Raw genomic sequence first — 15,608 nt, 5'->3', positions numbered from 1 at the left:
TACATAAACACGAGATTAATATGGGCCTGGAGTTAAAGTCTATCCCTTGAAACAAATTTACATGTCTAATTAACTAGAGTTAAGTTTATAACATAAGATATAATCTGGTCTTCAATACTAGCAGACACACAGAAATGATTTAGAGGAGGACAACTGAAATAACCAGAGGATAAGCCAGATCTTGTAAAAGTTTTTTTCCTGGAAAGATTAAAAACAACAAGATATATTATAACCTTTACAGTAAAAGCTAAAGAATGATAAATTAAGGATAGATGAACCTGTATATAAAATCCCCAAATAAAGGTACCACAGAACTACAAAGTGTATACTATATGTCAGGCAACAAATAAGGAATTCTTCACCTCCCCTTCTCCTGTCTCCCTGACCCCTCATCAGAGATTGTACATGCTGACCATGCAAATGTGTGCAAGGAAAGTTTTGATAAGTTGGATGATGATTTAGAACCTAATGTATTATTCTTGATACCTACAAGTAGGGCAGATAAAAACAGCCCTTAGAACTGAGGGGGTGGGAAGGTCACTGTTGTGCCCCTCCATACACACTGTACATCTCCATACAGCCACCCATTTTCCTATCAAGGCTGTAAACCAGGGGTCGGGAACCTTTTTGGCTGAGAGAGCCATAAACGCCACATATTTTAAAATGTAATTCCGTGAGAGCCATACAACAACCGGGTACGTTATGCATTATCCAATAAAAACTTGGTGTTGTCCAGAGGACACCTGTGATTGGCTCCAGCCACCCGCAACCACGAACATGAGCGGTAGGAAATGAATGGATTGTAATACGTGAGAATGTTTTATATTTTTAACGTTATTTTCTTTTTATTAAAGATTTGTCTGTGAGTCAGATGCAGCCATCTGGCTCGCGAGCCATAGGTTTCCGACCCCTGCGGTAAACTGACACAGGGGAAAGCTGCCGAACATGCAGGAGAAAGCCCAACAAGGTATCGAGTTCTCTCAAACTCCACTCACCCCTCCTCTGAAGTCTGGTCCAAGTCCCTGTCGTCACAGGGCACAGTGACATACAAACTGGAAGCCGCAGACAAGCTCTTCTGCCCACCTCCCATCGCCCCTTGCAGCGGGGAGGACCCACTGCTTGGGGAGGAGGAGCTACGGGGCTGGGAGGAGGCGGCGGGGGCAGATCGCAGGGTTGGCATGACCGTGCAGCTGCGGGAGGAAAGAGAGCAAGGGACTCCTACCCCACCGCTTCTTCTTCCCCAGCTCAGATCATCCCGTCTTTCCAAGGGAACTGGTCTGAAACTTGGACGGAGGGGCCCAAACAAACAAACAAGACAAAGAGCCTCGACCTAAGGACACGCCGCCGCAGACAGCTGCCGACCTCGGGTTTGGAGGTGCTCTCCACGGGCAGAGCAAGGAGCACAGCGGAGCGGCTTAAAGCAGACTCGGAAGCGGAAATCGTCTGGTGCAAGGGAACCGGCTACCGTTACTAACAAAAACCATTGAAAATCAAAAAGCACCCAGACTTTCATTTCTAGAAAGCTTATACAATCTGATTCCACATAGAATGGACTGGGACGTTTTTAATGATTTGGGTGTAGAGGCGCCATTAGAATAGGGCCGGAAATGCCAAAGGAGTAAAGGAAAGCTGGCAGTCTCTACTTTCCCAGGTGGTGGTACCTCTGACCCCTCCCGGGGGTCAGTTTCTTTTAGCTGAGGAGCCTTCCAAACACGAGTAACTACCAGTCGCTCAGGTACTGGTAACGGAGGAGGCCACTGAGGCATGTCAGAGCAAGGTCCCTCTCTCAGGACCGGGAGGGCAGGGTAGGGGCGCATTCCTGGGTCAAAAAGGAGCCTCACTTTCTGAGCCCGGAACAGCGGCTTCTGACTGGGCACGGTCGAGGAAAAATCACTACCTAGGGTCGGTCTGGTCTGGAAAGTCTCCCCACCTCTTTGCGACACAGACGCCCACCGCTTCCCTGTCAGTGGTGGAATAATCCAGAAAAACGCGGGAAGGCGCAAGGTGGGTTGTGCGCAGGCACGAGCCCAACGGCTCTTCCCAGGGCTGGTAACTGTCGCGAGACTTGGACGTCTGCGAGCTCGTGCTCACCACGTTCTGGTCACGTCGCTGTAGCAGCCTCGTGCGGCCACCAGCTCTCCCGCGTGCCTCCCAGTCACGTGGGCTCAGGCGTGCAGGCCGCCAACTTCAGATATATGCTCCACCCTCGCCTCGCCCCGCCCCTTTGCTGCCTATTCTCCCCTTCCCCCCACCCGTTGGCCGGGCTTTGCACTAGACCAGTAGTAGCCTCTTCAATCTGGTTTATGAACTGTCATAGGCTGGGTTCTACCCTGGCCCCGCCTTTGGGACCGGGCCGCCACGCCCCTGAGGAAAGCCACGCCCCTCCCCACCACCCTGGTAGTTCGACAGAATCCCGCCCCTCTGCCAAGCTTCCCCACTACATTGGCTTAATATCTCCCTTAACCCCACCCCTGAGGCCCGCTCCTTACTATCATTGGCAAGGCCCACCTTGTACCCCTCCCACTGTCCGACTCCCTGTTTCCATTGTCTCGGCAGATACTGCCTGGTCCAGCTCTGATGCTGGGTGTTCAGTTTTCCGAGGTTGCGTTCTTCTTTTGGCCGGCGGGACGGTCCTGCAGCAGAGAACCGGTTTCCCTAGTTCGGGCAGCTCTTATCTCCTTAGGATCCACTTTGCTATTCCTGGGTCGCAGCAGCTATGTCCGCGCTGCGAACTCTTCTGCTTCTGCTGCTACCTCTGTGTCCCGGTCCTGGTCCCGGACCCGGGAGCGAAGCAAAGGTCATCCGGAGTTGCACTGAGACCCGGCACATTCTGGGGGCCCGGGGATATAGCTTAAGCCTACTCCCTCCCGCCCTGATCTCAGGTGAGAGGAAAGAGGAAGACTTAGAGAATTGGGGGCAAGGGAAGAGGGCCGGGGCGGGTCCTTCCCATCACAATAACTCTTCTCTTTCAGAGTGACCATTATAATTTTTTCATCCCATACTAATGTCTGCCTTCTTGAACTTCCTTACTAGGAACACAAAAACCTCCTTTTTCACATAACTCTTACTCCACCCCCACCCCAGGAATCCCTTTCCAGTAATTAGCACCTACCTCTCTGATTTTTTTTCCCTTTACAGTCCAATTTGTTTACCTCGCTATTTCTAAGAGCACTTTTGTAGTAATACTTTCTTGTTTACCAAGTAACTGCATCCCTCCAAACCCCATTCTTCCCATAGAAACCGCCCTGTAAGTCCTTAGAGGCCTGGGGTGTGCGGTGTTGGGGGAGGTACCCTGAGGACCCTCTGATCACTAATTTGTCCCATCACTATTTGATCCCATGGCCAATGGCAATGGACTTTGGATGGGTGAGAGAACAATAAGGTGGGGGTAGGGTCAGGTGGGAATGTGGGTACAAACAATAGAAAAGAAACCAGACAAGTGAAAGAGAAAGGATGGCCCCAGAGATAGGCAGGAAAAGGAAGGAATTTTACATCACTTCCCACCATTCCTTATCACTTCCCACCATTCCTTGTGTCTTCTCTGTTTAGGTGAGCATCTCCGGATCTGTCCCCAAGAATACACCTGCTGTTCCAGTGAAATAGAGGAGAGGCTGACCTGGGACACTGAGGCTACCTTCCGAGGCCTGGTGGAGGAGAGTGGCTCCTTCCTGGTTCACACGCTGGCTGCCAGGCACAGAATATTTGATGGTGAGGACTTAGGGTTCTCAAATCTGGCCACTCATAACCTCTTTGTGTTCATGACCCCGGCAAGCATTCTGTCCTCACTTCCTACCCCATTCCTAAGGAACCCCAGCCCTACCCCACCCAAGGCTCTCTCTCCAGGGTCCTTCCCCACCCCATTCCACTGTGACCAAGTCTGAGAGTTGCTCAGTTTCTAACTCGTCTTTCCTCTTCTCTCCGCATTCCTGTCTCTTCCTGCCTCTGCCCTTTCACTTTTCCATCCTTCTTTGACCTCACCCCACCTCACACTCCTTTCTTTGCATTTGCCACAGAGGTTTTTCAGGAGATGCTCTCGTCAGCTGAGCACTCCCTGGCCCTGCTCTTCCACCGCTCCTATGGTCGCCTGTATTCCCAGCACACCCCCTTATTCAGTGGCCTGTTCTCTCGGCTGCGCGACTACTATAAGAAGTCCGGTGAAGGGTTAGATGACGCCTTGGTGGATTTCTGGGCACAGGTCCTGGAGAGAATGTTCCCCCTGCTACACCCACAGTACATCTTCTCCCCTGAATACCTGTTCTGCCTCACACGCCTTGCCTCCTCTGCTGATGACTCTTTGAAGCCTTTTGGGGACTCACCCCGTCGCCTCCGCCTGCAGGTGAGGGGTCCCAAGGCCTGAATTTCAGCTACCTTTGACCTAACCTAGTGACCTCTGAACTGTTCTCACCTCCAACCAAATGACCCCCCCTTCATGCCCCAGTCACCCCTGACCTGGTGATCCCCATATCCTGCATGTCAACCATTTCTGACCTGATGACCCCTATGTTGAGCCTCACTTGCCCCTGCCTGACCCCGTGCTCCTTGGTCTCTTTTAATTGGATGTCATCTACTTTCATCCCTTGCTGTTATTTCACACACATTCCTGACCCACTCATCTACTCTTGGCCCCTGGCCACCTTTCTGCCCACTCTTCCCTCATCTTAATAACTTGACTTCCTTTGGTTCAAGTAAATGTGAATTAGGCACTTAACATTTGAGAAGGGTTTTTATTTTATAGTATCTCATTTAATTGCAATCATAATTCTGGGAGGTAGATGGGAGTATTCCTGTTTTATAGGTAAGAAAACTGAGGCTCCCAGAAGTGAAGGTCTCACAGGTAGTAAATGGTAGTGCTGTGTATCACACCCAAGTCTTCAGGCTGTAAGTTCAGTGTGTGTTCTGATGCACAGTCCCTCTATCTCTAAGCCCCGTAAAACACAATCCCTCCATGTCTTCCCAAACAGAGTTCCCCTTGATCCTTCTAGATTTAATTCCCTTGAGCCTCCTGTACCTGCCAGCCTCTACTATCTGACATTCCTAACCACCCCAAGATAACTCTACAAATCTACCCACCACTGCTCATCCCTTGGTACTGTCTCTTGTCCTTAGTCTTGACTGATATGACAGTCCTATGATTTTTCTCACTTTCTTTCTTCTCCCCCAGATAACCCGGGCTATGGTGGCTGCTCGGGCCTTCATTCAGGGCCTGGAGACTGGAAGAGATGTGGTCAGTGAAGCGCTTAAGGTTAGAGGGAGCCTGAGTGTGGGCATGTTCAGGGAGGGAGAGGGAGAGTCATAGAGGCCCCATGAGAAAGAATCAGATGCTAGTTGTCAGGAGAGACCTGGAGTCTTTCCATGTCAGCCTTGAGGCCCTGGCATACCAGGTGAATCAGGAAGGAGGGAGCTGGAGTGAAGTCTCCCTTGTGTCATGATTCATAACCCCTTCTAACCTCTGACCCTATTCTGCCTTCTGATGATTCATACCCCTGCCAGCTTCTAGGGGTATGCTCATTTCTACAGCATTCTGAGGTGGGAGTACTGGTCCCCCTGGTTTCCTTCAGACTGCTCCATGACTCATCCCTTCCCGCTATTGAAGACCAGATTTCTGACCTGGCCTTTAAGGCCCTCTTTCTACTGCCCATTCTCTCCGATTTCCCAGCCTCACCTGCATCCTCAAGTTTTTGTCTTTCCCTAACCATGACAGGCTCACTCAGGTCCTTAAACCTTTTCTCAGACCCCACTGTTCCATTTCTCCCAAGTAGTAGTATCTGTAACCTGGCCCCTAAGGACTTCCCTCCATAGTCTTTTGGAGTCTCACCTGCCTCTACAAGGAGTCACCAACCCTAGCCATTTGCATCAGCTCTCCACACAGGGCATGGGAAGGTAGAGTGGGGTGTTTGATTTCTCTTTGTGCCCAGAACCAAGCTTAGCTGAAGGAAGCCTCAGTGTTTGTGGATGACACAACCCAGCTCTCTGCCCTCAGGTGCCCATGTCCGAAGGCTGCAGACGGGCTGTGATGCGTCTGACTGGCTGCCCCTTTTGTCGGGGGGTCCCCTTGCTGCCACCTTGTCGGGGCTTCTGCCTCAATGTGGCCCATGGCTGTCTTAGCAGCCAGGGACTGGACCCTGACTGGGGGACCTATCTGGGTGAGAGCTGAGGAAAGCCTGGGAAGGCTGTCTGTGGAGGGATGAGTGGGATGGACTGGGAAGGAGTTTTAAGCCGTGTTGAGGGGGAGCACGGGGAGGGAGTTCTTCTCATTTGAGTCTCCCCCCTTCTAACACCTTACGGTCCAGGTCAGGATTTGTGGGAGCTTCCCTGTTTAGTGCATACCTCCATGGCTGTCCCCTCATTTCACCATTTGCCTTTCTTTCCCTCCTTCAAGATGCTCTCCTTTTCCTGGCTGATAAGATCCAGGGCCCCTTTTCCTTCGAGCTGGCAGCCCAGGCTATTGGAGTGAAGATCTCAGAGGGCTTGATGTACCTGCAGGAAAACAGTGTAGGGGTGTCTACCCAGGTACAGGAGCCTTCAGGAGCTTGGGAGTGTCAGCCTGGGTGCTGAGGGAGACAGTCTGGGATGTCAGCTCTAGTGCAGGAGAGAGAGGGTGGAAGCAAGGGCCTGCGGCTGGGGGACAGTGTGGGTTGTCAGGGAGACACTGTAGGGTATCTGGGTAGATGGATGTCAGGGGAGATTGAAGTGTTGGAGTGGGGATACAATGTGAGTTTCACCATGTATGAGGTGTCCTCATGCTACAGGTGTTTCAGGAATGTGGGGTCCCCCCAAAAGCAACAGCCCGTGCCCGCCGAGCCCCGGCACCAGTAGAAGAGGTAGGCCGACTCTGGACCGCGGTAGCAGGGGCAGAGGAGGAGCGGCCCACAACAGCAGCAAGCAACAGCCTGCCCCGTATGGTGAGTGGGGAGCAGGCCCGATGGGGGTGCTGGGCGGGTGGGTTGGGGCACACTGTAGCTCTACTTGCTGTCTCTGCATGCCCAGGTGTGGGAACTCCGCGAGCGGCTGGGCCGTGTTCGGGGCTTCTGGGCTGGGCTTCCCCTGACTGTGTGTGGGGACCCCCGTATGGCAGTGGACATCACGCAGGAGGCGGCGCCCTGCTGGACTGGAACTGGACGGGGCCGGTGAGAGCTGGGCAGATGGGCAGCTTGGTGGGCAGGGCCGACCTACAGGGCTAGGCAGGAGCCTTCGGGGCTGCTCTGCTTGCAGGTACTTGTTGCCCGTGGTCAGGGACTCCCTGACTAAGCCACTCGACAATCCAGAGTTGGATGTGGAAGCCTCAAACCCTGACCTCCAGACTCGGACGCGGCGGCTGCAGCTCCGGTCAGCCACAATCAGGATGAGGGCAGCTGCCCTGGGACGTGACCTGGAACTGGAGGACTGGGGTGAGACCCAGGGTTACCCTTCGGGCCTCGCTCCTGTGGTTGCTTAGGATTGGACCCTGGCCCGGCCCACTGCTTTCTGAGTTCCTCCACTGCATCTCAATTATCATTCATTCATTCATTCACTCATTCATTTTACAGTCATGCTTACCTCAAAAGTTAGGGATAGAAGACCAATATGAGAGAAGGTCTCTATCTGTGAGTTCATGTTCCAGTTTGGGAGACTCCAAAACATTCTTACAGAACAGTGCCCAAGGGACTGTGGGAGACTGGGGAAGTGGCAACCCCAGGGAGGTGGAGGTTCCATTGGGCTGGCTTCCCAAAGGAGAGTTTGCCAGAGAAACGAGGAAAGGACATTAATTTTCTTTCACTTTCCTATTGTCTGTCTCTACATCTTTTGGTCTCTCCCCCTGCCTCCTTCTCTATGCTCCTGTATACTTGGTTTCTCGTCTTTTCCTATTTATCCTATCTCCCCATCTGTCTCTCTCTTTTCTGTCTCATTGTCTCTTTTTCTGTCTCCCATTGCATTCACTTATTCCTATGTCTACCTGATTTCTCTCTCCTTGCCTGTCACTTTCTCCCTCCTCCCATCTATCTATCAACACCTCTCTCTCCTGCCACTCTTATTCTGTTTTTATCTTGAGTTTTCTCCCTCCCTCTTTGTGTCTACCTCTCTCCCTCTGTTTTCCACTGCCCCTTTTACCCAGCTCTTTCTCTGGTGCTCTCTGTCCCTGCAGATGAGGATGCCAGTGGCTCTGGAGAAGGACAGCAGTATGCAGATGACTGGATGGCTGGGGCAGCAGCTGTGGGCCCCCCGGCCCGGCCTCCTCGCCCTCCTGGCCGCAAGGGAGGTTTCATCGTCCGCCAAAACCAAGGCAGGAGCAGGACCGGGGGGACAGCTGTCGGTTTTCATACTCAACCCATTCTCATTCTCTTCCTCTTAGCCCTAGCCCTGCTTGGACCTCGATAACTGAGGAGGGGTGCCCTGGCATCAGAAGGGTTCATGGCCCTTCCCCTCCGCCCCCCTCAGGTGGGTCGGGGCAGGAGTTGAAGGGGGCTGCAGAGAGAGTAGAGAAAGGACTTTTTTGGGTGAATGGCTAGGGCCCCAAATCCAGGAGACTTCCACTGGGGTTAGGTGGGTGGGTATTCACAATATTTATTTTTTCATTTGATATGGGGCGGCTGGGGGTATTTATTTAGGAAGAATTTGTGGTCTCTCAAACCGAGCCTCTAATGTTGGGCTCTGATGGTTAATCCTAAAGAAAAAGGGAAGATTTTTAGAGTGACTGTTGGGGGGTAGGGTTTGAAGGAAGTTGGAAATGGGGAATGGTGGGAGCACCTGGTCTCAGAAATTGTCAAGCTGGGTGCTGACAGGGTGCAGGGCAGGGAACTTGGGTGTGTGAATAGGAATGTTAGGATCTGTGGGCCTCAGTTCTATGAGTTTTTTCAGTATCAATTTCTTAAACTAAAATGCAAAAAAAGGGGGGGGGACTCAACTCATAACCTCTGCCATCTACATCCTTCACAAGCTTTGCATTTTACAAATAAACAACTAATTTATTGGACCCTGAGTGTGACTTTTTGTAAATTTAGCAGCCCTCCCTGAGCCCGGGCTCCTTGCAGAGTTTCTGTGACAGCTCATTTTCTGCTTGCTTCTCCCCGCTTTTGGATCCAGTTCCCTGGTGCTGAGTTTGGGCAGTATCTCTGGATCAAACCTTCATCTGTAAAATGGGAAGAAATGTGAGGACCAAATTGGAACTGTGTGATGGAGCACCTGGTCACTGGCAAAGTTCTTTAAAGCATGAGGCATTAATATTATATAAATAATATATATATTATAATCTATATATATCATCTATTTCTACACCACTACCCCCTGCTTTCAGGCAGGGCTCCTATTCTTTACGTGTCAGCCTCTGGCTACGTTATCACAAGTTCTTAACAATATTTGCTTTCAACTCTTGTTTGTTACTTCCTCCTTCCTTTCTTTTTATTTTCAGTCTCCTGAATGAGTCTTTTGTTCTACAGAAAGCAGAGAAAGAAAAGGTATAAATGGTTCCTAAGTGTGAAAAGAGGGTAGAAATGGTGTCTTCCAAAGGCGGGCTGGGTGCCCTGACAGGGGAAAGATGCAGGGAGAGAGAGATCCAGAGACTCGATCAAAGCTGAAGCAGCTGCAGGGACTGGCCAGACAAAGGGAGGGAGAGGGGAGGAGCCTGGGCGCTGAGAAAGTTTATGGGGAAAGTTGAGCAGAGCGAGGAGCCAGGCGGTGGCTAGGGAAAGCCAGACCCCAATTTCCCTGCTGCTCCCCAGGTGGCTTGGTGAGTGGGCAAGTAACATTGAGGCTGCAGTCAGTGGAGGGACTCTAGAAATAGGAGGAGTCGGGAGGGGGGGCGTATCACCAAAGGTAGAGGGGACTGAGGGTTGGAATCTAGGGTAATGGGAGGAGACAGAGATGGATGGAAGGAATAGCAGCAGTCTGGACACGAGTCTGGTGGAGGGCTGGATCCTGGGGGCTGTGTTAGGGGAGGGATGCAGAGGGGCAGGTAGCAAACACGGGTTCTTTCTGTCGGGTTAGTCCTGGCTCATCCTGGGAGGTGGCTGTCTGGGCTTGTTGGAGGGGCTGAGGCCCATGGTTGTGGGTTGTAATCTGAAGGGGTGGTTTGGACTCCCAGTTAAGAAACTGGGGCCTCGGAAAGAATTCCAAGCTCAGTGTTTGTGTCTATCACTATCTTTGTCTCGCCGAGTTTCTCTCTCTAGCCCCACCCTCTCAGTCTCCTCTGGGTGCACTGATGAGTTTGGAAAGTGGGAACCGGGGTGTGTGGGGGTGTGTCCGTGGAATCTGAGTTTTATAAGTAACCCCACATCTTCCCCAGCCCCTCCCACATGGGTCTGGGGTCGGCTTTGCGCTGACAGGGAAAAGAGATGCCTGAATTTAGAACAGATGACTGACTGATTCATTACAAAGCCACTCTTGTGGTCGGTCTCGCTTCTTTGGGTTCATCGGTATGCCCATGTTCCCTCCTTTTAGCTTTCCCTCTCAGCCTCCAAACGGGGCTCTTCTTCCCGATCTGTCACAGGCTCCTCAGGGAGGAGCCAGGAGCCTGTCATGTCCACCTCACTGTCATTTGAGCAGATTGGTCTGACCTTTCTTGCAGGGTCTCTTTCTCCCTTCCCTTCCAAATCTCTGAGGCTCAGGGAGAAACTGTAGGTGGGGGCTGGGGGAGCTGGAGGCTGACAGCGGAGGAGTAGCTGCAGGGCCACTTAGATCTGGGTGTAGAAAGCACAAAGCCCCTCATCACTGCCACCACCCTCTGTGAATTAGTCTCAGCTGCAGCACCTGGAGAGAGGCTCTGCCCTCTCCTTAGACTCCCCTCCTTCCCCTCATTTCCCTTCTAGACGCTGACAGAGGCAAAAATCTGCTAACTCAGGGGGCAGACTCAACCAGGGCTGCAAACAGGCCTGGGGAATGCCCCCCGAACCCGAACCTGAGCCTTCTGCGGCTGCACGGCTGTCTCAAGCTGTCTCTGCCTCTGTGCCGGGCCCTTGCCCTGTCACCCTTCCCTGTGCCACATGTCTCCTACCAGGACCATGCGCCTCTGGGGGCCTTGGAGCCTGGGGGTGGCTTTGGGAGTCTTCATGACCATCGGATTTGCCCTCCAGCTCTGGGGGGGGCCTTTCCAGAGAAGGTGAGTTTCATCTTGTTCCAACACCCGATAGATGCCCCCACTTGCTCCTCCCAATCCCACCTAGGGCTGTGACTCCCGGGAATTCAGAGAAGGCTCCACACCCTCTGTCCTTGCTCCACAAGGCACCCGTCCACCTGCTGGTGAGGACAGGACACATTCCCTCTTGTCTTTCTCCAGGCTACCTGGGCTGAAACTCCGACAGCCCTGGGCCCCATCCCCAGGACCAGCTCTCTCATCCTGTCCTCCCCAGCAGCGACTGGTGTTCCTGAAGACGCATAAATCCGGGAGTAGCTCTGTGCTGAGCCTGCTTCATCGCTACGGGGACCGACATGGGCTGCGCTTCGCCCTCCCTGCCCGCTACCAGTTTGGCTACCCAAGGCTTTTTCAGGCCTCTCGGGTCAAAGGTTACCACCCTCAGGGTAGAGGCACCCAGCCCCCCTTCCACATCCTCTGTCATCACATGAGGTTCAACCTGAAAGAGGTGAGGGGTCTAGAATGGAGAGGGTGGGAGTGGAGAGAGATGGGATCAGGCCTGTGGCCAAGACCATCAGTGTAGGAGGCCCCAGGCATGGGGGCTTGCCAGGCATCATCTCACCCAAAAGTTGAGCATGGGGGCCACAAAGGTGAAATTTCCTGCTGTCCTTTCCTTAAGAGCTCCTTTTCCAATGGTTTCTGAGAGCTGAAGTCCTGCCCCCTCCCATCTGGTGCATACTCTAGTCTCCTTCCTTGACCAGTGTTACCAGCTGGTGTCAGTGTCCTGCCCACTCTGAATCCCCCCCACCCAGGTGCCCCTTGCTCTTCTTGGCCCCTTCCATTGACACCAGGGCGCTGCCCTCTGACCTGTCTTCCTCTCACTCCTCTCACCATTCCTGCCAGATTTTGAGGATCATGTATATATATGCCAAGGCCAAGCCCAGCCCCGCCACCCTCCAAGCCTTATTTCTAAAGGGGGAGGTGGGTACATGGACTCACATGCTCATCTGAACAGCCACAGAAACCTGAGAGCTCTTGGAGGAAGAAAGGCAATGTGCAAATGAAACCAAAGAGGGAAGGGAGTAACTTTAATTGAATACTTCCCTAGTTCTAGGTATTGATTTTACCATCATCTTACCAGGAAGGCATTATAAGTGCCTCCATTATACAGAAGAGGAGATAAGGACTCTGAGAGGTTAAGTAACTGGTCTCTGTTAACCTGACTTGGACATAGGCACATCTGCTCCAAAGTCAAAGTGCCTTCTGTGGCATGTGCATGTGTGTTCATATTTGGTACGGTGGGAAGAATATTCATCAAAAAGAGGTGGGGCTTTCTGGAAAGGTAGGTTTTAAAGGAAAGGGTGGACATGACTTTGTAGTAAGAATATCAGGCATTCTTTTTTTTTAAGTGAGAGTAGGGGTGATACAGAGACAGACTCCTGCATGTACCCTGACTGGGATCCACCCGGCAACTGAACTATTTTTAGTGCCTGAGGCGGAGGCTCAGAGGAGCCATACTCAGCGCCTGGGGCTGACATGCTTGGATCAATCAAGTCATGGCTACAGGAGAGGGAGAGAGAGAGAGAGGGAGAGAGAGAAGGGGGAGGGGGGAGAAGGAGGTGGTTATCTCTCCTGTGTGCCCTGACCAGGAATTGAACCCAGGACTTCCACGTGCTGGGTCAACGCTCTACTTCTGAGCCAACTGGTCAGGGCCTAAACCAGACATTCTTGGAGCAAAATAACAGCAAAGAAGTGGTGGTGTGGACGTGTGTGTAACATGTGTGTGTGTATGTAGGTGGTAAAACTTCAGTGTGGGCTGCAGACACACTCCTGTTGAAACTAGCGATGGAGAAAGCAGCTGAGGAACATGAGTGTGATCTAATGGGCAGTGAGGGCCCACTGCTGTGAGTGACGTAATAACGATCTTTGAGGCCGGTTTCTCCAGAGGTTAGGGTTATGACCTTCACTGTCACTACCGTTTATTGAATACCTGTCATGTTCATGTACTTCCACATTCTTCAAGGTAATTGTTAACTCAGATTTATAGATGGAGGAGTGAAGGCTCTGAGAAGTTCAGTAACCAGCCCAAAGTCACATAATTGGTAAATAGCTGAATTGGGATTTTATTCCAGGTCCACCTCATGCCACAGACTCTTCTCTGCACTGTTCTCCTCTTTCTTCAAAGAGACACACAGTTCACAGGCTCTGCCCTACAGACAGGCCCGTATTACCAGGGCATATTGGAGGACATCAGGGAGTTAGGTTCAATGATAGAGTCACATTCAGAGGCAGAAACCCTTCAGGGAGCCCAGGAGCTGGCTTCTGATATGCATCTGCCTGGCTTGGTCTGATCCCTTCTTCTTCTTGCTGAGAAGTGGGATCAAATATCCCAGGGCTCAGGGAAGCTCTCTACCAGGTGACCGTGGCTCCCCAATGTCCAGTCCGGAGATATCTTTTGCTCTTCAAGCTGCCAGGAGCCCCAGAAGTGCCCTGTCCTTCAGCCACTCTGGGCTTATCTGTCCACCTATACCTGAGACAGCATTATAGTTGCCCCCTCTCCCCTCTTTGCTGCCAGTGACCCCAGCCCACTGAGGAGGCCTGAGGCCAGTTCCTTTCTTGAGACTGTCACCAAGAGTCCAGGGTAGGCACTTAATAGTTTTTTCTTTGGAAAAATGAACACAAAGTTCGATTCTTAGAGGTTTTACTGACCAAAGCCGGCAGAAAGGCCAAAGAAAATAAATGTTCTCCAGGAGCTTCCCACATTCCAGGTTCTTTCAGATCCTTCCCCATGTTACCGCCATAATCAGCTGGGGAGGAACAGACAAGTATCCCCATTTTGTAGGTAAGCAAACTGAATCTCAGACATTAGTAACTTGCCCAAGATCTGTCAGCTAGGGAAGAAAGCTGGGGGCTTCTTGCAGAGCTGTCAGGTGGAGGTCTGAGGAGTCTAGGGGATCTGTGGGTATTGGTCTTGCACTTAATTTCTTCCTGGCCCAGTTCTTTCTCCCTATGTCTGTTTTCTCTCCTCTGCAGGTACTTCAGGTCATGCCTTCTGACAGCTTCTTCTTTTCCATTGTCCGAGACCCAGCCGCTCTGGCCCGCTCTGCCTTCTCCTACTATAAATCCACCTCATCGGCCTTCCGCAAGGCACCTTCCTTGGCTGCCTTCCTAGCTAACCCTCGAGCCTTCTACCGACCTGGGGCCCGTGGGGACCACTATGCACGCAACTTGCTATGGTTTGACTTTGGCCTCCCCTTCCCCCCAGAGATGAGGACCAAGAGAGGATATCCTCATCCTCCCAGAGACCCCAATCTCCCAGAGCTGCATGTCCTGCCTCCTGGCACTGGCCCTCAAGCCCACACTCTGGATCCCAATACTCTCTTCCACCCTGATCCCACTGCTGCTGATGGTCATAGCCAGATGTCCAGCCCTGCCCCTTTAGATTTGGGGTCTTCGTCCTTCATCCAGTGGAGTCTGGCCTGGCTGGACTCTGTCTTTGACTTGGTCTTGGTGGCTGAATACTTTGACGAGTCATTGGTTCTGCTGGCAGATGCCCTGTGCTGGGGTCTAGATGATGTGGTGGGCTTCATGCACAATGCCCAGGCTGGAAGTGAGCAGAGCAGAAGTGCTGTCCGTGGTGGTGGACTGACTGCTGAGGACAGGCAGCTAACTGCACGGGCCCGAGTCTGGAACAATCTAGACTGGGCTCTTTACGTTCACTTCAACAGAAGTCTGTGGGCACGAATAAAGCAGTATGGCCAGAGTCGGTTGGAGAGCGCAGTGGCGGAGCTCCGGGCTCGCCGAGAGGCCCTGGCTAAACATTGTCTGGTGGGGGGTGAAGCTTTAGACCCCAAATACATCACTGACCGGCGGTTCCGCCCTTTCCAGTTTGGGTCAGGCAAGGTTTTGGGTTATGCACTTCGGAGTGGACTGAGCCTCCAAGACAAGGAGGAGTGTGAGCGTCTGGCTACCCCAGAGCTACAATACAAGGACAAGCTAGATGCCAAGCAGTTCCCTCCGACAGTCTCTGTGCCCCTTAAGACTTCAAGGCTTTTCTCCCCCTAGGCATTAGAACACTAAGTCTTAGGTTAAAGAGCAGCTAAACTACAAGACACTTATGTGACAAGTGTGGAGCAGCCAGCTGACATTTCTGCCTCCCTCACAAAGTAAGTCTGCCCCCTAGAGGATGATGGAACTTTGCATGGATGAGGGCCCAAAGTCCTCCATGCTGTGCCAAGAATCCAATCCTTCAGCTCCTAGAAGCACAACACCCCCTCCCCCATTTTCCCTTTCCAGCCCCTGGCAGGTCCATGTAGCATTCTCAAAGGCTCCCTGGAGGAGCAAACCATGGTGTAAGCCAGAGAAAGTTTGGGACACGGTGGATTGGAATAATGGACCCATTTCTTTATGAAATATTTGTTACTGAGCTATGTTCATTTCACTATGAAATGTTTGTTGAATGAATAAATAGTTTGAAACTCGAACCTGCTTTATGTAGGGCAGAAAGGGAAGGGGATGGAGCATCTTCCTGGGATAAGCGCAAAGAAAGGGTTCTTTTAATATT

At 52.0% G+C, this 15,608-nt stretch overlaps 4 protein-coding genes across 4 annotated transcripts in view; 3 read left to right on the top strand and 1 right to left on the bottom strand.

Moving 5' to 3' along the window:
* Positions 1-1,190, bottom strand: part of STAG3 (STAG3 cohesin complex component) — a 29,554-nt gene extending 28,364 nt beyond the window's left edge. Inside the window, exon 1 of the mRNA XM_066379932.1 lies at positions 996-1,190. Coding sequence (XP_066236029.1) covers positions 996-1,180 — 185 coding nt within the window. The 5' untranslated portion in view covers positions 1,181-1,190. The remainder of the gene's footprint in view (positions 1-995) is intronic.
* The window catches only part of LOC136403474 (NXPE family member 3-like), a 172,927-nt gene that overhangs the window by 53,431 nt on the left and 103,888 nt on the right, over positions 1-15,608 (top strand). The gene's annotated exons all lie outside the window — the stretch shown is intronic.
* Positions 2,654-8,527, top strand: GPC2 (glypican 2). The gene is made up of 10 exons (XM_066382231.1): positions 2,654-2,882; positions 3,550-3,708; positions 4,014-4,336; positions 5,162-5,242; positions 5,981-6,143; positions 6,380-6,510; positions 6,750-6,902; positions 6,988-7,127; positions 7,213-7,388; positions 8,123-8,527. The coding sequence occupies exons 1-10, from the start codon at positions 2,717-2,719 to the stop codon at positions 8,353-8,355; spliced, it is 1,725 nt and encodes a 574-aa protein (XP_066238328.1). The 5' UTR covers positions 2,654-2,716; the 3' UTR covers positions 8,356-8,527.
* GAL3ST4 (galactose-3-O-sulfotransferase 4) lies at positions 9,614-15,584 on the top strand. The gene is given in 5 exon segments (XM_066382230.1): positions 9,614-9,703; positions 10,782-10,927; positions 10,930-11,071; positions 11,249-11,552; positions 14,078-15,584. Coding segments are annotated over 4 exon segments (1,554 nt in total). The 5' UTR covers positions 9,614-9,703; positions 10,782-10,851; the 3' UTR covers positions 15,110-15,584.

This window comes from Saccopteryx leptura, chromosome 4 (assembly GCF_036850995.1).
Source record: "Saccopteryx leptura isolate mSacLep1 chromosome 4, mSacLep1_pri_phased_curated, whole genome shotgun sequence".
In the NCBI taxonomy this organism is placed as follows: domain Eukaryota; kingdom Metazoa; phylum Chordata; class Mammalia; order Chiroptera; family Emballonuridae; genus Saccopteryx; species Saccopteryx leptura.
The sequence above is the reverse complement of the archived record's forward strand: the minus strand, read 5'-3'. Positions and strand labels throughout refer to the sequence as shown.

Bases quoted from the DNA above. Each gene is read 5' to 3' on its own strand.
- GPC2 (XM_066382231.1), top strand. From the start codon at position 2,717: ATGTCCGCGCTGCGAACTCTTCTGCTTCTGCTGCTACCTCTGTGTCCC. The intron at 3,709-4,013 runs GTGAGGACTTAG...CATTTGCCACAG, and splicing joins CAGGCACAGAATATTTGATG to AGGTTTTTCAGGAGATGCTC. The intron at 6,511-6,749 runs GTACAGGAGCCT...CTCATGCTACAG, and splicing joins GTGTAGGGGTGTCTACCCAG to GTGTTTCAGGAATGTGGGGT.